General features: G+C 40.8%; 5 protein-coding genes across 5 annotated transcripts; 3 read left to right on the plus strand and 2 right to left on the minus strand.

Annotated features, from left to right (window-relative positions):
• Nucleotides 1-508: 508 nt before the first annotated feature.
• C922_01381 (hypothetical protein) lies at nucleotides 509-2,626 on the plus strand (the record flags this gene model as incomplete). The annotated part of the gene is made up of 1 exon (XM_008816987.1): nucleotides 509-2,626. The coding sequence occupies one exon, from the start codon at nucleotides 509-511 to the stop codon at nucleotides 2,624-2,626; it is 2,118 nt and encodes a 705-aa protein (XP_008815209.1).
• Nucleotides 2,627-4,658: 2,032 nt separating this feature from the next.
• On the minus strand, nucleotides 4,659-5,868 carry C922_01382 (hypothetical protein; the record flags this gene model as incomplete). Its single annotated transcript, XM_008816988.1, has 3 exons — nucleotides 4,659-5,144; nucleotides 5,271-5,463; nucleotides 5,849-5,868. 3 exons carry the CDS (start codon nucleotides 5,866-5,868, stop codon nucleotides 4,659-4,661), a joined length of 699 nt encoding a protein of 232 aa, XP_008815210.1.
• A 5,258-nt stretch (nucleotides 5,869-11,126) lies between these two features.
• Nucleotides 11,127-14,501, plus strand: C922_01383 (hypothetical protein; the record flags this gene model as incomplete). Its single annotated transcript, XM_008816989.1, has 1 exon — nucleotides 11,127-14,501. One exon carries the CDS (start codon nucleotides 11,127-11,129, stop codon nucleotides 14,499-14,501), a length of 3,375 nt encoding a protein of 1,124 aa, XP_008815211.1.
• A 2,523-nt stretch (nucleotides 14,502-17,024) lies between these two features.
• C922_01384 (hypothetical protein) lies at nucleotides 17,025-20,339 on the plus strand (the record flags this gene model as incomplete). Its single annotated transcript, XM_008816990.1, has 1 exon — nucleotides 17,025-20,339. One exon carries the CDS (start codon nucleotides 17,025-17,027, stop codon nucleotides 20,337-20,339), a length of 3,315 nt encoding a protein of 1,104 aa, XP_008815212.1.
• Nucleotides 20,340-21,312: 973 nt separating this feature from the next.
• C922_01385 (hypothetical protein) lies at nucleotides 21,313-24,883 on the minus strand (the record flags this gene model as incomplete). Its single annotated transcript, XM_008816991.1, has 4 exons — nucleotides 21,313-21,473; nucleotides 21,547-21,615; nucleotides 21,779-22,020; nucleotides 23,673-24,883. The coding sequence occupies 4 exons, from the start codon at nucleotides 24,881-24,883 to the stop codon at nucleotides 21,313-21,315; spliced, it is 1,683 nt and encodes a 560-aa protein (XP_008815213.1).
• Between the last annotated feature and the right edge of the window lie 466 nt (nucleotides 24,884-25,349).

Genomic DNA, 25,349 nt, shown 5'->3' on the forward strand with positions numbered 1-25,349 from the left:
TCAGTTGGGGAGGCAGATCGCATGCGTGTAGCTGCAAGGAAGCCCAGATGGTCATTTCGTAACGTGGACGTATATACATACCTGTTATGTGCATATTATAGCGAAGCGGCGGGAGAGGGTGACACAGCATACCATTTGAGGAGCGTGTGTGGGCAGCCCCCTGAGGAGTAAATGCCTGATTCGATTTGGTTGCCTACCAACCTGGTGTATTATTCCACACGTAGAAGAATCCAACCGGAAGTTTGACCCCAGTTGCATTTTCACTCGGGCGCCCTTATGCATCCTTTCTTCTTCATGTACGACAAGGAAGAGGAAATATATAGGAAGGCGCACAACAGTGGATCAAGCGCAGCAGCCACGAGAACCGAACTACACCAAGATAAGCGGGTGTAGCCAAGTTAAGAGAGTGTAGCCAAACTAAACGCGTATAGTCCAACCGAACGCGTGTAACCGAACGACGCAAGCGAATAAATTGCAACCCGTTGTAGGACCATTCGGCAAGCGACAAATGAGTCCCACCCACAAGGGTTACAGCGGCGCAAGTGTTGCCAGCAAGAGTGGCAGCAGCAACAGCAGCAGACATATTAACCTGAATAACGGCAGCAATAGGCCCTACCAAAGTGGAAACGCTCACAACGGAAGGGGAAATCGACCCAACGTGTACATCTATCGAATGAACGCAAAGAGCAAAGCTTGGCAGGGAGAAAATAAAGCGGAAGAAGCGGCAGTAGCAGCTGACGTAGCAGAAGTGGAATTATCCAAGCATGACGATGAGTATGACGGGAATTTTTTAAAAAAAGATGTTTGCAATTTAGGCAAAATAAATAACGAAAAGTCAAACATGAATAGTAATGCCACCTCAACAAATTTTAAAGAAGAAGAATCAAACATAGAGAATGTGGACATGGACACAGAGCAGATTCGTAGTATGTATATACAAAAGTTAAACTCTACGCAATCTACCATGAACATGGAAGGGAATAATGATACATACAAGGAGGAGGAATTGATGCTGATGCAGAATGGAAAGAGCATAATGGAGGACTGTAACTATAACTACAAAAATAAAAAAATGATCAAAAGTAAACATAAAAATAAAAATAACATGTTGGAGGATAAAATGGATCACCAGCTAGTCAACGAAGAAGATGGAGACCAAGAAATGTACAACCATTCATTTTATCTGTCAGACAATATGGAAGAATTAAGCACCGATGGAAAGAATATCTCGTTCATTAAGAAGATCAAAATGTGCTTAAACTATTTTGGCCCAGGATGGATCGTAGCCATAGCCTATTTGGACCCAGGAAATTTGTGCAGCAACTTAAATGTAGGGTTAATCAGATCATCAGATGATAATGTTAATAACAATTTGGTAAAGGATTATACAGGGTATCGTTTACTATGGATTTTGGCATACGGTCATGTCCTGGGTTTTGTCTTCCAAGTGTTATCTATAAAGCTGGGACACGTGACAGGGTTAGATTTGGCATCCATATGTTACAAAGAATTTGATAAAAAATATTCCTACTTACTGTACATTTGTGTGCAGATTGCCATCTGGGGTGCACACCTACAAGCCATTGTAGGTACCTTTGTAGCTATACATTTGATTTTTGGGATATCTGTCAAGATAGCAATTTTGTATACCCTAGTAGAAGCCCTATTGTATAGTTTCCTCGAGAATAAAAGTCTTAATCTTTTGGAAAATGTCCTAAGTTTGCTCATCGGATTGCTAGCTCTCTGCTTCATTGTTAACGTCTTTATGACCCCAATTAACTACAAAGAGGTGGCTTACAGCATTCTGTACCCACGAATTCCTCCGGGGAAAGGATTTGATGCCATGGCGTTATTGGGTAGTATCATATCAGCACATGTTTTTTATTTACACACAAATTTGACATCCAAGAAGAAGGCTGTAATATTTAACGACAGAATGTTAAAAAGGTACAACACGCTGGGGACCATCGAATCGGCAGGTTCGCTGTTTCTTTCCTGTGTCACCAACTGCATTATTGTACTAACCTTTGCAGAGGTTAATATTAATCCGAACGACAAAAGGGATGCCTACAACCTTTTCACAGCATACGAAGTGATGAAAAAATCGTTTGGGAAGATTTCCATGTATATATGGTCCTTTGGTTTGCTAAGTAGTGGAAATAACTCGAGCTTTATGTGCGAATATGCATCCAAGTCTGTATTCGAAGGATTTTTAAATAAAAAAGTTAACACCTTCGTACGAGTATTATCTTTCCGCTTCTTCCTTTTCTCCATTTTGTATTTATTCTTACTCTACGATAAATACAGCATTGACCAGCTGACAAATTTTATCAATGTCATCGAAGTCCTGCTGCTACCTATGGCCATTGTCCCCCTCTACCGATTTAGTATTCATAAAAATGTGTTAGGAAAATTTGCCTTAACAAAATACTCCAAATTATTTGTTTTCGTCATTGTTATTTCGATAATCATTGCCAACTTGATGCTAACAGTTTTTGATTTCATTCAGAAAGTGCCCAATCTGTACTTTGTTTGTTTTGCCATCGTTTTCTCCTTCCTCTATTTATCGTTCATGTTTTTCCTCTTTAAAATGCCAATTACGAAGACCTACTGTCGCCAGCACTGAAGCGGGGCGTGCGCAGGAGCGAAGCAAGCCAGGGCGATCGCAAGTATGCACTCGGGGGTGTGTATGTACTCCCTAGTGTGGATACTCTTCTGTGGATACTCTTCTGTGGATACTCTTCTGTGGATACCCTTCTGTGCATACTCCTGTGTGTTTACTTTTCTGCACGCGGATCGAGGGGTTGCCCCCCTTTCCCGGCATTCCATTCCCGCGCTGTTCACGCTCCCCGCCGCTCAGTAGGAGGGGGCGCCCGCCCATCTCTTCATCCCTTATATGCTGCAACACCTGTGCCTATAGCGTATCTACGTATGCCGCTGTGTGCAGGCTCGGCCGAGCAATGTATTATCCCATCTCCCACTCTTACCCCTGTAGCGGCTGCCGAACCCTTGCAGAAGCACCTGACTCTTAAGTTTATACCGCGTATGCTTTAAAACGGCCGATCTTTGACCCTTTTACATTCGCTTTTCTAACTTTTTAATGTGTGTTCCTTTTTTTTTCTTTTTTTCTCCTCTTCCATGTAAGACATAGATTTCTTCTTGAACTAACATTCGTGATTGTAACTTTAAAGTCGCATTCCTACATGAGTTGTTAAATAATTACCTTACCGATTCGTATTTTTCACATTGAGGGGATTGCAAAAATGGGTGAGTAGTGTCGCCTAGCGTTGTTAGAGATGGACGACCATCTCATCGCGTTTGATGCGAGGGTTTCGCTTCTTCCATTTAATTTGTTTTGGGTCATTCTGTGAAGCTCTGCTTTTTCTTAATCATTTCGTCGCATCGTAGTTGCAACATATGCGCAACCTATGTGCAATATATTCACAACGTAGTGGGGCTCGGCGTCCGTTCACTTCGCCCCTTCGGTTGCGCCTCTGCGGGGAGTGCACACAAATCCTGCCTCATCAGGCGAGACACAATGTTTTAGTTCTTATTCGGCAGACAAATATTACATGGCTTTCGTTAGCTTAAAACATTCAACTTTGCAGTTAGGCAACATAGCGAAAGATGCGTGCTCCCTGTTTTTCTGCATGCGCCCCTCTCCCATCTTTATTGCCATTTGGTAGCTCAAAATGTATAGCTTACGATAATGCCGCTCTGTCGTCTCAACGTTTGAAAGAAAAATTCCTCTTTTTTTTTTTTTTACGTTTACAAAACTCCGCTTAAATACGGTTAAAAGGATTTAAAAAAGTTTAATATTACACATGGATGTGTACACATCCCAGCATTTACACAACCATGGTTTTTTTTATTTTAAAGATGATATCTTAGCGTGGAAAAAGGCTCGTGAATATGTTATATAATTGTGGAAAAAAAAAAAAAATGACGAAGGTGTAATGGTACATGTCAAATGTGCATAAGAACAAGATGAATGTACAGCCAAAGAAAAAAAAGAAAAAGAAAAAAGATGGAAAAATAAAAAGTAGGGAATAAATGAAACAAGGAATATACAGTTAGGACAAGACGACGGTAGGTACTTAAAAAAAATGTAGAAAAAAAAAAAGAAGCGCGATAGTCCTCGCAGTTACTTTAAAAAATACGGAAATGTACAAAGGGGGGAAGAAGTGTGATTTAGTGGGGGAACACCAAGGCCCCATCTCCCTCCTTTTTTATTTTATGTTAATTTATTTTTTTTTTTTTCTGCTTGTGCGTCTTTGTGCCCATGAATGTACGTACATACCCACGCAGAAGTATACAGACGTACACACATTGACACACATTTGGCACATGCGCAGAGTTAACAACACAAGCTGAAACATAAAAAAAATAAAAACAACTGATTATTGTACAATAAAATGCGTCAAACATTTTATATTTTAAAAAAAAAAAATTAATTGCAAGTTCAAAATTTTACTGAAAAGGAAGCGTATACTCTCGCACATGCTTGTTGTATCATTTATTTTACAGCTAATTTCTTTTCAAAAAAAAATATCTTCTCAAAATTATTTCGCTTTTCTGAACCGATTATGCATTATCATCAGAAAATTACACGCACATCATAGTGACGATGTTGTTTCTTCCCTTTATACCATGTGGCTTCACAAAAATCTAACTAATTCGTGATCATTATTATGCTGCTGAAATCTAATATTGTAATACTTTTCATGATTGGCAACATTGTCATTGTTGCTTGTGTGATTATGCATATTATAGTTATCTTCATTCATTTCTAAATCACGGTGGTGGTCATGATGGTGAGGATGGTGCTGTTTCCACGATTGATCATCCAAATGATTGGTTATTTTTTTGTGGGTACAACAGGGATCTAAGTTCTTCGACTTTAAAAGTTGGTGCGCAATATAATTTGTGCTTATTAAAATAATTGCCGCTAATATTGACATTGGTATGTGCGCTTGTTTGAGTCTATTCGTTATATTTTGATCTCTGAACTCAATATGAGCGTGGGACAGCACAAACATTGTGATTCCCACGAGCGTGAAGATGAAAAGGGAGAAGTTTTTCAGCTGAATAAAGTTGTAAATGGTCGTGAACGAAATTATCGGCGTCATCAGGTAGAGCGCCACCTGTAAAAGGGGGGGAGGAAATGGCCAAATGTGTGATACTACACAATTGGGTAGACACATATATACATGTACAGATTCACACAATTGCGCATATGACGCTTGCACACGCGAGGGTACTTTCTCTACTGTTTCCTGCCATCCATGATGGTGGGAATGGTTGTGAGTTCCCGCTTCTGCTTCGCCATTCTCAGAATCGTGGACCACACTAAAGATAGAAATCAGGACAGTGATTAACGGAATTAAAGTACAATCGATGAGGCATATAATACTTGCTATCGACGATAACTTGTTCAAATTTGACTTTATGTAAACGTATGTCCTGTGATGAGAGGCGAAATAGGGAGGGGGGAAATGTTATTAATACCTTGTGGTGCACATGTACCCTCAGGAGTATATTCGTACATAAGGGTTGAAACAAAAAAAAAAAAAAAAGCACACAACACATTTTCTACACATCTATAGGAAAAAATATAAAAATATTAGTGGCAATTCCATCGACTTTGTATTTTCACCCTTTTCATTAACACATGTAAGGGAAGAAGTTGCTGCGGGAGCAATTGCCTCTATTTAACGTCTCACAATGAACAGAGGAACGTCCCCCCATGGGAACAACACAAGGAGGGAAAACATAACAAAAAAGGGAAAAGAAAAAGAAAAAATAAGAAACACTCATTAAAAAATTTGTAATCGTTTCAGCATTTTACCTCTTCAAGCGGTTCTTCATATTTCACAATCTGATATGTTTTATTGGCATAAGAAGGCTTATCATTTCGGTAGGAATAAATATACTTTTTTTTTTTCATTCATATAAAACAAATGAAGGAGAGAAATGAAGAAGGATTGCAAAGACTAAAGCAAATCATCATGGATAAAAAAAAAAAAAAAAGAAGGGTGAAAACTAAACAATTCAGAACATTTTCCGCGGTTATATTTAACACATGTTATTTGGTTAAACCCTTACATGTAAAAATATGCATATAAAATGAAAAGGAAAAAAAAAAGAAGGTAAAGAAAGCGAGGAATAAATAAATAACTGAGAGGTATCTATATTTTATATACTACTCTATTTGAACACCTCTTTTCTAAAGATTAACCAACAGGAATAAAAAAAAAAAAAAAACGTTAAGTTAAAAACTTTTTTATGCACAATCTTTGGGTCACTTTCCCCCTTTCTAAAGTGGCAAAGTTCAGGAAGAAGAAAAAGGTGCGATTTGGATGCATTTCGATGGGTCAATGGATATATGTCAAATGCTATATGCATGCAGTTAGAGAAATAGCACAACTTAAATGCGGATATGTACATGGGTGGCGTGCTGGCACATATGCGCATACATACAAAATTCCTACGCGCGTAGCTTACCCCATGTGCACATACCTATGCAATACACGCACGGAAGACCACATTACACTAAGTAGGTGAAAAGAAATCCACTTATAACGATTTTAAACACATGAAGATGAAGGAAAAATGGAAAAAGATAACCTTGTAATTCTTCACCTTTCTGCAAACAAAGTTTGAGGCCCAACGGCGTGACTTGTTTCGTTCGACGCAGTTTTTTTCACATTTAGGGTCGATTAGCGGAAACAAAAAAAAAGAAAAAAAAAAGTAAAATAAAAAAAAATGCATTTTTGCAAAGCGCATCGAATGGTGTACAAGCACATTTTCACTTGCCAACTTGGTGATATAGCACGCGGAGTAGAGACGCTTAGTTTTCCCTCTTTCTATGCACACCTAGGTTAATGTGCGATGACAGTTCCGGTTGGCAAAGAATGCAGAAGTAGAGAAATTAAGCAGGAGGTTAAGAAATCCTGCCGAGAAGATACGTGCGTTGGAAGGCATAGCGACATATGCTTAAGGCGCACTCAACCAGGCATAAACACACAAGGAGAAAGCGAGTGGATCAATCAAATGGGTGAAACCAATTCGCACGAGCAGTCACCATGCGCAGCAAAAAATGTGCGTATGCACATGTGATGGGCCAAGGGGCACTGTTGCGTTCGACCACTAGAATCGTCTTTTTTCCCCCCAACAGTTTCTTCCTCAAAATGGGTGACACTTTAAAGAAGAAAAAATGAAGGGGAAAAAAGGAATTGAAAGCCGAGATAAAGTTTTACCCAGACTTTGATAGTACATCTGAATACCCCTTTAACTCAGCAGCAGTAATCTATCGGGCAAATTGTGCAATTCTCTTTGGTCCCTACGTATGCTCAGATGGTTTGAAATGATCTAACAGTTGTCATGAAATAGTGAAATCTGCAAATACATACGCGTAAGCTACGAACGTATGCCGAATGCGCTTCCACGACACCCATTAATGCAGTTATTCGAACCCGTCCCCTTGTTGTCACCTACATGGTTTGCTCACCTGATCTCATCACTTTCGCATGCCTTAGAAGCGAGAACAACACACATTTGGTGAGGCCGCGCAATGCCTAAAATAACAGCGTATGTAATGTACATCCCTGAAAAATGGGGGCCCCATAACTACGTTACGTGTGTACTTATGTGCGTTTGTAACTTCTATGTGTTTACTATGGGTGTGCCTGTATGACTTGCATTCGTTCACCTCCAGCGTGTTCTCTTTTTTACATATGGCTCACCAGGCAAAAGGGGAATTCTCTGACACCTCCAGAAAAAAAAAAAAAAAAATCGCAAATAACTCTTGTAAAACGTAGCATATATGAAGCAATTTCTATTCTGACCGAAAAACAGAACGTATACATATATTCGTTTTGCATTCCCTTTAAAAAAAAACCAAAGAAAGGGAACACAATTTTTCTTTTTGCAACCCTTTTAAACAAATGTGGGTGTAGCAGGGGGGTATGATAGTGTAAAATATAGCACTTCCAACCGCATGACAAGTATTATTTTTTCGAGCAAAAGCATAAATCGTATGCATTTGAGGAGAAAAAAAAAGAAGAACGAACGGATAGCTGCATGTTAATTTGTATAAACATACCAACGGGAGGGAAATAAAAATGCGAATCTTTTACGGAGTGCACATTTTACTTTAAAAAAAAAATAAAAACAAACGAAGGAAAAACTCTTCGTGCCAAAATTTCACTTTGTTCTACAATTGCTCAGTCGAGTTATACGCCCCTTTAATTATGCCCATTTAAAATAGTGCCATTTTTATGTGCTCATATTTATACGTGTGGCATAAATATGCACACACATGCGAAATAAGCATTCTGTTTACATTCCCTGAAGAGGGGCAGTAGGTCACCTCTTTCCTTCAGCAGGCGAAACTGCGTACGCGTTGCAGCAAAGGCGATGGGCCAAGCAAGCGCATGGTTACAGCAAACAGTTAGTTGAATCCATCTACATTCTCAACCCCATATATATATACCGTACGTACATATGGATGTATTTGTTTATTCTTATCCAGGTAAGCCGTAGCAGCGAACTGTAGGCCGCCTGAATGTACGCGTATTTGTGCACCCCAAACGTAGATGCTGTGCGCGCAGCAACTTATCCCCCTTATTGTACGTGTACGCAGTGGTGCACGCAACATGTATAAGGTACGTACGCACGCATACATAGATACATATGCATAATCATATGCATCCTTTCCATGCAGGAGGCATACATGTGACACACGTATTCTCCCCGCGAATATATTTAGTGTACCCAAAACGGTTGTAAAAAGGAAGGGACACTTCTAAATATGTATCTTACCCAAACGATACACCCGTGGTCCCCCCAAATTCTTATCGAATATTTTTTTTGTGCGCACCATCGCCCCATCGTGCAAGTGCCGCGATTTTTTTGGCCAAGGGCAGCTGCGCACGAAGGATACGAGGATAAACGAAGATATGATGAGAGAATGGGTGAAGGAAAGCCAAAAGAGGGCAAAAAAAACAAAAAAATCTACATAAAAAAAGAAGAAAAAATGCAATAAATACAGCGCAAGCAAAGTGCTACAATACTGCGTCATACTGCATGGTATGCGGAAATGTTGCTTAAAAAAAAACGAATAACATATGCCCCTTTTTTTCAACCTACTTCTACGTAACTCTGTTGAAGGCTACAGGAAGTGCTCACGTAAAAGCACATGTTTTTTTTTTTGTCGAAGCCCTCGCTCCTTTCCCCCCCTTTCACTTGTGCCTTTTCCACCCAAAACGGAAAAGCTATAAAAGCTTACAAAAAGAGGTATAGCGAATAAAAAGCGACAAAGAAGAAACTGCCACGAGCCGAATCACAATGTAATATAATATTATATTACGTGCGCGTATGTGTACACTACATAGGCGTATCTCATCCTACATACAGAAAGCGCAAAAATAAACTTGGAAAAAATATGTATGTACGCATATGGTGGCACTTGCGTTGACGAATACAAGTTACGTACGTACATAATTCTCGTAAGTGTAACTTGCAAGCCGCCTTTCTTAAGAAAAAAAAAAGAAAAGAAAAGCACCCCTAAATGTTCTTTTGTCGTAATAATATATAATTACTTTTCTTCTTTGTTTACATTTTTTGTTTTTATTTTTGACACCGTTATTTATTTAAGTGAAAGATATCAAAATCTCCAAATTAAATTTTTATTTATTTATTTATTTTTTACTATATTTTATGTACGTACGCAACTGTAGTCAATTCATCATTTTTACTTTCTTTTGTTTTTTCCAGCCATTTTACATCTTACGTTTTGTATCCTTACATCTCTGCATTTACGTTACAATCATCTCACTATATGCATATACATTATCGTGCTCCCCAAGCGCGTCCCCCCCCTCCCCCCTTCATCACGTTTTCGCCCTTTCGTATAATCCCTGCGGCAAGTATAATATGTGTTATATATAGCAAAGTTTTATTATGAAGAATTTTTTTTTTTTTCTTCATTTTTTTTACTAAGTTTTCCACCTTTTTAATTTTTATCCTCTCAGAAGAGTAGGCGCAGTGTTAAAAATATTGCATAAAAAAAGAAGGGATTAAAAAAAAAAAACAAACAAATAAGTTTATACTGTACATGCTTATATTACTATCTTTTTTTTTTTTTCTTAAATTGTTAGAATGGTATCCAAATTGCATATGCAATTTACGTTTGTTTAATAATTAAGTAAAATTATTTTCACAGTTGAGTTGAAAAGTAAAAAAGAGAAATAACCTTTTGAGGAGGCACAACAGGAGAGCTTGTTAACGTGCAGGCAGGGAGGAAAAATATACACGCATATATGTATTATATATATATTCCCACGCTTGTATGTATGAATCCCCGCGCGACGACGCGTTGTACACCCACACCTCCCCCAAACCCGCATGCGCACAACGCATCTTACATAAACTGCGCCTTTCGTTAACATCATCACGATCAGCAGGATCACCGCGATCATCACCAAGCACTACTACACTCACAGCATCCTCTTTGTATTTAAAGTGTTCCTTCCGACACTTCCTACAAAATTTGCCACGAAGCGAAAGTGACCAGTTTGCAAGCATATGCACCTACATGCGTACTTGTAAGTAGCCCACCTTCTGCAAAGAATTGTTGTGTTTGTGTGCCGACTCAAAAAGGAAGAGGCAATTGCATGTGCTGCTAAAAAAAAAAGTCTGTTTAAACGCAGTTTTTTTTTTTTTTTTACGCGCCAACGGGTTAGTCCCCACCGGAGTCGTCGCATGTATGTGCCGTTTAGCATAGAAAGAGAAAGGGATCCACCCAGAAGCGGATTGCCCCATTGATTGAATGTTTGAGGGTTGAGCGATTGAGTGATTGAGAGATCGAGGGATTGAATGATTGAGAGATAGAACGATTGAGCGATTGAGTGAATGAGAGATCGAGCGATTGAGCGGTAGAAAGACAGAGCTACAGAGCAACTGACTGACCGTCCGTTTGAGTGGCAAAGCGGCAGTGCGACAGAGCAGCCGATTGATCGTCTGTCTATCTGACCATCTGTCCATCTGACTGTCCGCCCGACTGACCGACCGGCCTACCGAGCGAAGCCCCAGGAAACCAAGCGAACTCGAAAAAGTGAGAAGTGATGGAAAAGATCGTGGAAGTAATTGAGGGATTAAGCAGCTCCGATAGCCATGTAAGAAACGAATGCGAAAATACCTTAAACTTTTACAAGAAAAATGACCTGAACAACACGGTGCTGTCGATTTTGAAGTTGCTAAAGAGCCACAATGACAGTCAAGTGAGGTTGCAATGTGCGATATTAATCAGGAACCTATTTCGAGCTTACATCAAATCGTCAAATGTAGAATCAGCGGGGGAGAAGGAGAAGGGGGAAAACTCCCTAGGAAACGGGGAGGAAGAAAACTATTGGGATTTATTACCAGATAATTTAAAAAATATTGTCAAGTCAGAACTGATAAGCAACATAAGTTCCGAAACAGATAAAATGGTGAGAAGCAACTTATGCAACAACATAATCGATTTGTCGTCGAAGTTACTTGTAAATAATCAGTGGCCCGAATTGTTATACGTCACGTTGGATTTCTGCAATTCTAATAACAATGACGTATTGATTAGTGGCTTTAAAATTTTGGGAGGCATTTTGAGTTGTATCCCTTACCAGCTGGAGCTAAAAAGAGATGTAGTTTCGTCTGTCTGCATGAAAGGGTTAAATTCGTCCGATGTGCAAGTCCGAGGGGAATCTATCAATTTGATTTCCTGCATCGTAGAAGATAACAATTCTGTCCTGATGAAGTGTGTACAGCCATGTATTCCACAAATTTTGCAGTCTCTAAGTTTGATGGTAAAAAGTAGCAGCTCAGACATATCCGTGTTGGAAGAATGCGAAAAGGTACTTCAGGCCATTGGAAAAATGATCGACTATAATGCCAAATTTTTTGCCAAACATATTTCCAACCTGTGTGACATTCTGTTTAGCATATGTATGAAGGGGGATAGCGAATTAAATTACGATTTTGACAGCAGCTTAAAGTCGTTAAGTATTGAAGCGCTTATTACCATTCCGGAGAGGAGACCCAAAATGGCCCTCTCCGTCCCCCATTTCGTGGACAAAATAGTGCACCTGTCCATGTTATTTATGCTTGATATTAATAACGACTCGTTTAATGAGTGGATGAATTCGATTAAGGAAGGTAAAGACGACAACCAGGAATTGTACGATATAGGAGAAGAATCGCTAGATCGAGTTGGGAAAGCATTTAGTGAACTGGAGGAAGCTGAGTTTATTCACATTCTGTACAATAAGGTGTCTGAGTTTTTAATGAAGAATACATGGGAACATAAGTACGTTGCCATTATGGCCATAGCACAGACGATAGAATATTTGCCTGAGGACGAAATAGAGGATCAACTGGAGCATGTAATAAAGATGTTGTTGCAAGTGTTGCTTGACCAGGATGTGCGAGTTAGGTATGCTGCTTGTCAGGCCATTGGCCAAATTTCTCTAGATCACCAGCCGTATGTTCAGAAGGAGTATCCTCGACAAATAATCACTGCATTGATAACTACCATGAATGATGTTCATCTTCGAGTTCAGTCACACGCAACGGCAGCTTTTGTGAACTACGCAGAGGAGCTGGACAAAGTGGCACTACTTCCATTCGCAGACATGATTATTGATATCCTGCTGCAGAAACTGAATTCATCGAATTATTTGCTCGTAAGAGAACAGGCCGTAACAGCTATAGCGGTAATTGCAGGAGTAATTGAAGAGGACTTCCTAAAGTATTACTCCACCGTTGTGCCCATGATGAAGGAGATCATTCAGAAGGCAGTTTCGGAAGAGGAAAGGACGTGCAGGGGAAAGGCCATAGAATGTATCTCCATCATCGGACTCTCCGTAGGAAAGGAAATATTCTTAGAGGACGCAAAGGAATGTATGAATGCATTACTTCAAATTAGCAGTACCAAAATGGATCCTGATGATACGGTTAAGGAGTACATACAAGAAGCAATTGGAAGAATATGTCGAGCCTTAGGAAATGACTTCTTCCCCTACCTGAGCAGCATCGTACCGACCATTTTGTCCCTCTTAAGCGTTTTGCCCAAACCTCTAACGGATGATGAGGAAGATCTGACCATCACCATGGTTTCGAATGGGCAGTACGTAGGGTTGAAAACATCTCTCCTGGAAGATCAGGAAAAGGCTCTGGATCTTTTAATCATAATCATTGAGGTGCTGAAGGAGAATTATAAGGATTATATAGAAGCCACCGCCACAGCTGTTTTACCCATGCTGAATTACGAACTGTCTGATGAGATAAAGCAGAAGGCTCTGACTGCAGTTAGCGAGTTGATAGAGGCCGCTAGAATCCTCTCCGAAAAGACGGACAACAACAAAACTATGCTGCATGCTATCCTAACGGCGGCTGCGGAAAAGGTTTTGAAAAGTCTATCGGAAACGAAGCTAGATGATAATTATGAATACATCTTAGACGTAATGATTATCGAATCGAATGGGCTCTACATGTGTTTGCAGAAAGCGGGTTCGAATGTGCTTCCCGATGGAACCTTGAAGTTATTCTTCAACCAGATTTTTAAACTGTTACAAAGTTCAACGGATAGGAGGCAGGTATATAACCAGAAAAAAAATAACGAAGATGTCGATGAAGACGAATTGTTGATAATCGACAGGGAGGAAGAGTTAGAGCAAAACTATCGAACCAACTTGTTAGACATTTTAGGAGTACTCATCAAATATCACTCCACGCAGTTTTTAAACACCTGTTGCGACATTTGTATTACCTTTATTAACACGTATATGAACTCTCCTAACTCGGAGGACGTTGCCTTGGCCCTCTACGTCTGTGACGACTTGCTAGAGTTTTTACAAGAAAATAGTGTGTGTCTATGGGAATATTTTATGAACCCCCTCTTACTAAACATTAACCACTCGGATGACAAGGTGAAACAAGCCGCTTGCTATGGAGTCATTCAGGCCACCAAAATTGAAGCCTTCAGCAAGTATGCAAATGTAGCTGTGGATTATCTTTTAAAATTAGTGCACCAGAATACATCCAGTAAGAAACCGAAGGAATTCATTTCTGCAATTGACAACGCGGTAGCTGCCTTGGGAGACATCGTCCTAATGCACACGTCCAAATTTAACAATGCGGAAGAGCTAATAAAATTGTGGTTAAATAATTTGCCTATCAAGGAAGACGATGCTGAGGGTAGACGAGTTCACAAAAATCTGATCGATTTAGTTTCGCAAAATCATCCTCTCCTCTTTGGTAAGGATAATTCCAACACTGGGAAAATTATTGAAATATTTTTAACCATTTACGAGACGGACTTCTCTGACTCCGATTGCAACAAGAAGATTGCATCCCTCATTAATTCGCTCGACCAGGCGTACCTCAGCAACTTGGCCTCTTCAGCCTTGACCAACAAGCAGGCCAAGAAGCTCAACCACATTGTCAACAGCAACCGAAAGTGACGCCGAGCGCGGGAGAGTGCTCCAGTAGGAAGAGTCAAATGAGAAGAGTCGAATAGGAAGAGTTGAATAGGAAGAGTCCAATAGGGAAGAAGGCCCTACCAGTCGGGCAAAATGAAGCTCCAAAAAGTGGGAAAACCCCTCCACAGTGGGAGGCTACCCCAATTGGGAAGTCTCTCATTCCAAAATTGAAAAAACTCCAAAAAATTGTAAAATTCACAAAAAGGAAAAAAAAAAAAAAAATTAACCCCCCTAAAATGCATAAAAGGAATAAAATCTCAACACCTAGTCGACGCGCGGTACATTCGCATTCCCCAATTGTTCCTGCGCGACTGTAGGCAAGTACCATGCGTTCGTTTCTGGAAAGTCTCTGGGTGTAGAAAGTGAAGCGACCCCAGAACAAAAGTGCCTCTCACTTAAGACGCGTAATTTCTATGTATGCGGGGTTTCCACTTTCCCATTTTTCTCCTTTTCAACTTTTTTACTTTTTTATTTTTTAATTTTACCCCCTGTACCTCCCCTACATCTGGGGTGCTTTTCTTTTCCTGCGCAGTTGTATATTTAACCCAGTGGGACTTTTACTATATATATATATATGTACATATATAGGTACATTTAGGTTTATTTCCTTGCCCCCCATAGCGCACTAATTAAACAGTTTTTTTTCCTCCTCCTCCCTCCAAGCACGCCCATGTAAGCAAGAAGTACGGACATATATATATATATACATATATGTATCGCTTCCCCCCTGTACATATGACCTACTCGCCACATATATGCGCCCAATATGTGTGAATGTCCCAGAATTAACGTTTTTTAGCCTATTGTGCTTGCACTTTAATTTTGTGAAACTCCAATTTATGCGTCTGCGCGCTCATGTATATATTACTATATACATATACGTGTACTTATGCAGTTACTTATACATATGTGTGTGTGCCTTCCTGTATATATATGATTGTATATGTCTGCATATGCACTCGTGTACAGCGCACATATATCTATGTGCCTTCTCGTTTTAATTTTAACAGTTGTAAATAAAATTATAAAACCTTATTTTTAATTCCTACAAGCTTTTTAACTTCACTGAGTTTTAGCCCTGTGGCAGTTGCCCTAGGTGTCTGTTTGTGAGTGGGGTGCACTTATCGCGAGGAATCTGTGTGGACACATGAATTTGCGATATTGGGATGGACCGGAGTATGTCCAAGCCGCGATATGCCAACATTGGATGCGATTTTCAGGTGCTCCTACGCAACAGGATGAATGGGCCGCGTCGCACATCTAGAGAAGGTTGTGTCCCCCCTCTGGACGCCCCAACAATGGCAAGAGGGGCAGAACTGTCCAAAGGAAGTACAGTCATAAGGAAAAGCTTACCCACGAAGAAGTCTTATCCATGTTTATTCTTCTAATCATGTATATATCGAACAGGGGAACGAACAAATGGGCATCACTTTCGCGTCCAATGAACTGCCCAATTGGTAAAGTAAAGACGCTTCGCTAATTTGCTGTGGGGGGGAAACATCCCCTTTTTTCTTTTTGAAAGGGATAGATTTTTGAAAAAAAAGAAGAAAAGAAAAGCGAAATTGTTTGACTCATTAGAGACGCTACAAATTTCTACTCAGCCTTGTCCCTTTCCGTGCAAATATGCAAATTTCTTAAAAAAAGAAAAAAAAGGTTTTTTTTTAACGAGTGTAGAGCTCACGTTGCCGTTGATGTGCTAAGGTCAATTTTCTGTCACTACAATGTTTTTATCATGAAGGGAAAAGAAACAGAAACTGTAAGATCGGATTTTCGTATTTTCTCCAACTTAAACTTTATGCTATCTTCGAAATGGTGTGTTTTTTCTCCTTCTTGGATGTCCACGGGGGCTCTAATTAATGAACAATTGTTACGAAATTTAATCTGTAAGATTTAACCAAGTAGGGACGGTCGTGTGAAGAAGTGAGGCTTTCACCCTCCTCCCCTCTTCGTAGGACCGTTTTGGATAAACCTGTTCTTGCGAAATGTGCGCGTTTTTTTTGCCCTTTTAAGGGAAGGTGGTCTTGTGAAGATGTGTGGCTTCGCTTAACCCGTTCCACAGCGGCGGCAGTGTTACCGTCAACGTTAGGAGCACCAACGTTTGAACCCTAAGGCAACTTGCACCTTTTTAAACTCACAAGGTTCTGCTGCATAAGCAAAAAAAAAAGAAAAAAAAAACTCCATTTGAGTCGAGCACATAGGCCCAGGAGAGCAATAAAATTGGGCAAAGTAATTCCCCTCCATGTTCAAAAGAGCAGAAGTGACAAGAAGTTCTCCTTTTCACTTTTATTGAAAGAAAAAATCAAGGGCTAACTTTTTTTTTTTGTTTTCCACCCCTTTGAGGGCATAACGCTATTGATCGTTTTGGCAACCATTTTATCTCCCTCATTTTTTCAGCATTTTTTTTTGTTTGTTTTTCCTTTTTAACTGAAATGAATGATAAAAAAGAAGTTAAGGTTTAACTCGAAAGGGAAGAGGCAATTCGACAGTTAACGCAGTCAACACACCATGGAGATGAGGAAGAGGAAACCGAAGGTTGTGTCGGCGAATGAAATTTATGAGTACCCCAGTCTTTTTAGAAAGAGGCAAGAGAGTAAGGGGAGGACCATCAGAAATGGAAGAAGTGACACAAATGGCAGAAGTAACACAAATGGCAGAGACGGTCGAATCGTAGAAGTGGGCAAAGACGCTGATGCCGCCCCTGCTGAGGGGTACAAGAGGGAAGACGGCAGGTTAAGGGAACCACCACGGGTTGTCACTTCTGATAAATTGGCAGAGGATGGGATGGTCCACGAAATGGAAGACTTTCTTGGGGGCGTCCAGTATGAAAGAAATGAACGTAGGCGACGGGATAAAGGTGGGAAGTACTTGGGTGATTACCACTCAGGTGTGCCTAACTGCGCCCAGAAACCGAGCAACATTTACGACTACGCGGACGACATTGATAATGATGAAAGCAAATTCAGCGAAGCCTCGGATGACCAGCAGGAGCACTACACTGATGACAGCCCGTTCGACCTTTCCTCGTCAAATGAAGAATACGAGAAAAACGCTCTCTACACGCCGAGGAACTATGAGTACAGGAACAAAAAAAAAAAAATGAACCACGCGGTAAAGCGGTTAGTTGCAAAATCGAAATGTGGACATAGGAAAAGGAAGAAGCTCAAAAATACCTTAAGTGATCGGGTTAGAAGTTTTCTGGATGAAGGGCATTCCCTGCACTACGAGGTGGATCTTTTCCACTACTTAAGTTGTGTGAGTGAGAGGAAAAATGACGCACTCGACTGGCAAGGGGATCAAAGTGCACACACCCTGATAAACTTCGTCATACACGAGCTCCTAAAGAAAACTCACCAGAAAAGGGAAAGAAAAGACCCCCCACTGCAGACAAACAAGCAGTATAGCCACAATTATGACGCAGCGATAAAAGGACACCATGACGAAAATGACATCAACATAAAGGAAAAAATTTCCTTCGAACATATAAAAAATTACGATGAAACAAATTTAAGGCACATGTTCTTTATAGAAAATATTAAGATAGACTACAACGGAAGGGAGGTGGAACTCTCCCCATTTAAAAGTACCATATTTGAAGAGACTGCGGTGAGGACGGGAAGTGGCAAAGTGAGCCTAATTAAGCGCAAAAAGACGAAGACCCAAAAGAAGGTCAATCTGCGCAAGTATGCTAAGCATAGGAACACATCTCCATCCACACGGATGGAGAAGTTGAAAGTATGTGTAAACCTCAAACCAGATAATTTGCTAAGTTCCAACATCTACCTAAATGATCATCCTTTTTCGCTTAACTTGGAGGGGATCCAGTTTTTGTATTTTCTTCTCCTGTGCGATTGTTTATATGACGGTTTAGACGAAAATGGATCGCAGGAAGAACAGGAGGTAGGAGGGGAAGAGGACAACTCTGAGAAATGCACCAAGAGGAACTACTCACACTGGGAAAAACAAAACGATGTAGATGGTGCATTGGAAAGACCAGATGGGGACGACTCCCCCTGTGGATATTTCAACTTGAACAAAATCATGACAAATATGGAAGCCGAAATGGTGAAAATGAGACAGGAGCAAAATATCCTTTTAAGTCTTTGTGCCCCGGTAATTCACTTAGACTTCAGCAGTGGTGTCAATTTTGTGGACTGCCTAAAGGATGTACTAGATGCGTCTCTACCAAATGGGGAAACCACCTGTGATAATGACAGGGTCGTTATGCCAAGTCATAAGATCAGTGGACTCCGCACCAGGGGGCGAAAGAAAGCACCGAAGGGGCATGTTCGTGAGGACCCCCTGCTGCACGAACAGAAGGACCCCTTGCCTCACGATCTCATGAATGACCTTCCAAAAATTTGTGCACAAATATTCGAGGGAAGTTTCCTAGCCGTTAGCACGTGCAGTTACCTAAACAGTTACATGTTTTTAAGCTCAGAGAAAAGCAGCCGGAATTTTATTTTTATATTTTTCGTGTCGCCCTTCTGCAGCAAACCATTACTTTTCGACATCGTGGAGGTGAAGCATATGTGCAAGAAGGTTGAGTGGATTAAGCTTCCCAGCCGGAAGGGTAGCGAAAGGAACAACGACGTGGACAGCGGGGACAGCGCAAGAGAACCCACCGCAAAGGAAAGGCGCGAAAGGCACCTCCACCTACTGCTTTGCCTAATGGGGAATGAGATAAGCATATATGTCATTCCGAAGCGCCATTTAGTCCTGAAGTTGTACGACGCTGCAAAAAATGAACCCACCTCTCTAGAACCAACAGAGTACATAAAGGAAAAAATTGCGGACACGAAATTAGAAAAGGTTTTCTCATACCACGATGAAGAAGCTCTCACCGATTTTTCCTATTCTATTTGTGTAAATGACAATCAAAGGTTTTTAAAAATTGCCTTAACGTTTAATAGCACCAGAATAAAAGTGCTGAGTGTTTATTTGAGGGAGATAACTAAATATGGGAAGATCACGCGCTTTATAGAAAGGGAGGAAACCACAAATGCCTGCGCGCATACGTGTGCGGATTATTTGCTTAGTCATTTTAAGAACCCTTTGGGGGGCGGTACCGGCTTCGAGAAGGGGATAAACCATATGGGAGAAACATCACCAGGCGAAGAAGTACCCATAACGCCAGAGCCGCTACACGCAAACGAACTTCCTCAATCAGGGAAAGATACACATTGCGTGGCTTTTCACGAAGATATCCTGCACCTGCAACAAGGCATCATATCCGTGTGCTCATTTTACCCGTGTCTTAATTCCTACCTTCTCTGTGTTAGCTCCAAGGAAGGAGAAATTATAATAATAGACATAAGGAGCAACAACGAGCTTTATTTTTTCAAGAGGAAGACAGAAAGTGTGACTCACATGAGGTGGTATGAAAATAGCTGCTTGTCTTTTGGACAAGAAAAAGGATGCATCATTCATTTGTTCGAGAATAAATATTTTCTAAATATCGATAAGGATTGGACTAGCCAAGTAGACATCATATGCATACATAGCTCGCTCCTCAACGACATCCATCTGTTTCTGTTTGATGACGGGACAGTGCTTGTGGGTAAGTTGAAGGGGAACTTGTCCAAGGTTAAAATTAGGGAATTGTTTCTGTGGAAGACGCCAAATTTTCAACTAGATCCCAAGGTGTTACTAAGCATTAGCGCAGAGAAGGGAGACGAAACCGAGTCTGTGGCGCGTATACTGTTGTATGAATACTTACAGGGGTTACAGAGCATTTTTAGGAACGGGGTCAAGATAGGGAAGTCCAAGGCCGTTGAGGCGAATGCGCGCGAGAACACGATTGCCCTGACGCCCAGGTGGTGAGTCCGCTGTGGTGAATACGCGACGATTTGCGTCGATTTGCACCGCATTGCGACACAAGGAGGCAAACTGCCGCATATAGGTTGCTCCCATTCGCGATTTACCCATTTTTGCGCACGTGAAGAACATTCCATTCACCTCACTTAGTATGAATAATTATAAGTCTCTATATTTCTTCCCCCTCTTCCTTTTTCAATTTTTCAGCGTATCCATTGCGAACTTGGGCGAAAAATACCTAATTGCATACGGAAATGGAAGCGGTTTGATTCATGTGTTTTCGAGGGAAAAGGATCTGGACGCCAACGGCGTAGGGTGAGATGGGCTAACCTTTGAAGTGACGCTTCAAAATGAAGTACCCCCTGTTTTTTAAAATTTTTTTTTTTTTTCATCATGGAGGGATATACTTACATGATACATATCAATGTGTTCATTTTTGACTCGTTCTTTCATATAAATGAACACACGTAGGAAGAACGTGTTTCCAAATTTTGTCCTTTTTTTTCTTTTTTCATTTTGTAAATTTGTCATATGTTACATTTGTCTGTATATATCTTATTTTGAAGAATTCTTTTTTTTTTTTTTTTTTTTGCAAGTAACTGCTGGTTTCAGGAGTGCTTCACTAATTATACGAATTGGGGTGGCAGAGCTGTTTGGAGGGACTCAGTAGGTGTACAGGCGCGGGGAAATATGCATGGGCATACATGTGATGGTAACCTGGGAGATACCAATTTGTATACAATCAGCATCATCACTTGGCCCACTGTTCAGTGGTCTATTCCGATGGTTCGCTCTCCCCACGCACAGCAAACCTACCGCAGCTCCGCTGGTAAAAAAAGGTGCTGCCCCCCTGTATCGAAGGGGTACACATAAAAACGAACCGCTTCCTACATATACAAATATACACATATGAACATTTGTACGCTAATTCGAAAAAAAAAAATTGGCACTTGAAAAAAGGAAGGAATGGGGTGAGTACTCAAACTTCGATTTTGACGGATCCCCCAATGCTTTCTTTGGTTGACAAGGTTCTTGATAAATTGCGATGGGCCTCGATGCACAATGAGCAGAAGTAGAAGAAGAGGAAAATGCACAGGTAGGTGGAGTCTTTGAGCAGATCGGACTCAGCCTTGGTGAATTCTGTAGGGGAGGGTGAGATGAGGTCGTGGGGAAGCGTGGAAATGAGAAGTCGGTGACGCACTTTCCTTTTTACCTGATGTTAGATACAACTGGTGCGCAGAAAAAACCAAGGCGTAAGTGATCAAGAAGCAGCTTAGGAAGCCTAAACAGGGGGGGGAGAAAAAATAATGAAAGTGTGAAGATGGCAACCAAAAAAAAAAAAAAAAAAAGGTTAATGTGACGGAAGAAGCTTAACAATGGTGCAGCGTTATAGTATTAGCCACTGCCATAAGTTTTATTCCCCCCGTTTCCTGAAGCAGCAATACCTGTAAACCCTTTTGCCATCACATTCTTTGAGTTCGAAAAACCGTTTAGGAAAAGATATGTGAAACTCAGAATCACAAAAGTGGAAAAAGGCACATAGGGGTTATCCATTATGTAGGTGTTATGGTCCACATAATTTATATTGCTTTTGTGTATTCGAATAACGTCGTACGCAACTAAGAGAACTCCTCCAAGGGATGCTATCAGCTTGTTTATTGCATAAGAGAGCTTCATGGTTCCGAGGCTGAGAAGGGGTGGTCCAACAGACGGTGTGTATGAATAGGGGATAATGTTCAACTCAGACAGGGGTAGGTGTACACACATAGGAGTACACGCGTAGCAGTACACCCATCGGAGTACAGGCATAGGAATATACGTATAATCCTTTGTCCATCTGTGAAAAACTGTAACGATCTTCGCGTAGGACGTGGGGCTTACCTTTTGATAATTAGGGTCTACAATGGAGGAATGTACTTTTTCTTTGTACTTTAAATTAAAGTTGCTTTGCCAATTTAGGTGGAACCTTTTTTTCAGTTGGTATTCAGTGAGTGCTAATCCCCTTTTTATTAACAGAGTTGGGTTGCTTTGGGAATGTTCAATTATGTGGCTTCAAAAATTCCACGCGAGTGTAGGCAAGAATATGACGCCACTGTTTACGTGTGCGTGCGTAACAAAGTGGGATGATCTTTAGCGTTGCGCTAGGAAGGGGACCTTCTTTGGGGATGGTGGTGGCATCCTTCAATTGAGGTTGAATGTTTCTTCCGCTCCGCATGGGGAGAAGTGGAGAAGCGGGATGAACGTCACTGTTCACTCGTCGGTCTTATGCATCGCTGCTTATCAACTCCTCCTTTGCACCATCTACAACCATTCAAGGCGCATCACGTACGGGAAAAACAAAATAGAAAAAAAAAAAAAGGAAGACAAGATGGGAAGCTGCGGTTGTACAATAGGTCGATACGAATAAACTTTAAAAAAAAAAAAAAAAAGAAATGGCCACTTTTAATTACATATTGGAGTTGTCCTTCCATTTAGAAATAATGACAAAACAAAAGTTGGCAAGGAACATATTGCGTGGCTTTTTTTAAAAAAAAATAAACGTGCCATTTTTCCCTTTTTTTTTTTTTTTTCTTTTTTCCTACTCATTTGTGTGCTCGCCCTTGCGTCGTTGGTGGTAGGCGCATGGATTTACGAGATAGAGTGGTTGCCGTGGGTGGCAAACTTGTATAGATATGCATGTGTGGCTACGCCCCTATGCAGTTAAGCACGCAGGTACGCCTATGTGATGTGTGTAGTGAACAGGGATGGACTCTCAAGACTCGATATTTCTATTTTATGCATTTAAAAATTGTGACTGTTGGAAAGCCCCGTTCTCAGGGTTCGCCCCCTTCCTCTGCCATTGTTCTTGCGTACAGGTGGGGTAAAAATGGGAAAACCACATGCAAGGACAGGCGACCTCACACAGTTACATGCACATGTAAATATCTGTGGCGCAAGGCGCCTGCTATGTGTGCACGTGGAAAAGTGCACTGATTATTCTTAGAAATTAAAAATTGACAACAAAACTAAATTGTGCGTTGACGTGGGTCTTGTTCCTTCAGCGTGGTGCATTGTTTGAGTGATGCCCAACAACATTTCCATCACATTTTTGTTTTTTTTTTTTGTTTTTCTTTTTCTTTGCCACCCCCATGTGAAGGAAAAAAAAAAATACAAAAAAATAAATCCCGTTAGGGGAACGCATGGATGGGAGCCTCCCTCGAAATGGAGCTAAACGTACAAAAGTGGGAGTATGCTTCAGTTGAGCGCTCGCTGGGGAAATGCACAAATGTGGGAAAAAAAGGGGGGGAAAAAAGGTGAAAAGAAAAGGAGGGGGAAAACAGTCATTTCCCCCATTCTTACTCCTCATCAATGTCACAGAAATACTGCTGCAGTTCGAAAATAACTTCTTCCGCTTTTTTTCTCCGTGCAGAATGGCTGCTGCAATTTTTATTTTCCATTTTTGCTATTCTTATTTTTTCCACAATTTTGTTGAAGTTTTCCATGAACAGTTCTTCTTTCTGTCCTTCGGGGGTCTTGACACCGTTCGCCACGGTTCCGTTTGGATCAATTTCTGCTGCTCCACCTGGGGCAGCTTTATCACTCTGGAGGGGGTTCTCCCCATTTGGTGCAGTTTTATCACTCTGGGGGAGGTTGTCCCCGCTAGGCGAAGCTTCATCACCCTTGAAGGTTTGGCTCATAGGGAAGTCCCTCCTATGCTGAATGATCAAATGGTCCCGTTTAATCTGCAGCCCCTTCCACATATGGCAGTGCAGCGCTTCTATCAACCTTTCTTCATCTTCTTGTTCTTCAAATTCTCGTAATTGCGTATTCTCCTCTTTTACATTTTGGTCTCCCTCATCTGGACAGTTGGAATCGCTTTCTCCATGCTCATCACCTTCTTCCAAACACTTCGACTCATAATTTATGTACAAGCATTCAATAAAATAGTCGCTAAAGAAGTTAACAATATCTTTATTGTCTTTTTCGAGAGATGAAGGAAAAATCGCAATTTTAACCCCGACATCTTTATACATGTTTGAAAAATCAAAATTGGCATTTCGTATCATTTGTTGGGTCTCCGGATCCTTAACGTATTCTACACAATCCTCATCATAGTTCCTAAATGGGTTTACATTAACGAGGTTTTTTTCCTCTTTGCTGAAATTGTTAAAGAGGAATATGAAGCTTTCACAGAGGATATCCTTAGCGTCTAGTTCGTTGGTCTGGTTCTGCGATTGGGGTTCTGCTTCATCATCCCCTTCCAAATCTGGCAGATTTGGCAGATTTTCCTTTACACGAATGGCATGCTCTCCAGATTGAACTACGCAGGAAGAAATAGTCACCTCCGCGCTGTAGTACTTATTCACAATGGCCACTTTGGCCACCTCTTTAAAAGCAAAAAAGGATCCATTGTCACTGTGAAAATCATTCCGGTCAAATGTGAGCTTATACGTATCTGCCTTTTCGTAACTCTCCAGGGGTTCAAATATGCTCATCAAATATGACACGAATTTGTTTATCTTCTTTTCATCATAGGATAAGATGACGATGTGGGGGGTTTGATTCACCATGTCGCGATGTTCACGTTTTCGCGTTCTTGGGGATGGGGCAGTTCCCCTTTAAAGGGATTGCAGTGGGTAGCGGTGGCTAGAAGAGCGATTGAAGAGTGATTGAAGCGTGATAGAAGCCTAAGGAAGACGTATCACCCTCCTCCTCGTGAAGAAGAGGGTCACCTTCACCTGGCAATCGAGGAGTATACTTTGGGGGGACAAAGAACAAAAAAAAGTTCGCTTTGTTACTTCTGCTTACAACATGTATAGCACGTCAAAGAGAATCGCTTGTGAAATTACACTTCTGCCCTTGCATTGTCACTGCTATGCGGAGTTAGCAAAAAAGAAAAAAGAAAAAAAATTCACCCATTTTTTTCTTTCCTTTAGAGGTAAAATTAGCAACTTAGAAAACATACACTGTTTCTTTTTTTTTTTCTTTTTTTTTTCTTCCCCCGATGTGAAGTACCTCTCGCTTAATTTTTTTTCT

The sequence above is a fragment of the Plasmodium inui genome (assembly GCF_000524495.1).
Source record: "Plasmodium inui San Antonio 1 unplaced genomic scaffold supercont1.4, whole genome shotgun sequence".
Classification (NCBI taxonomy): Eukaryota; Apicomplexa; class Aconoidasida; order Haemosporida; family Plasmodiidae; genus Plasmodium; species Plasmodium inui.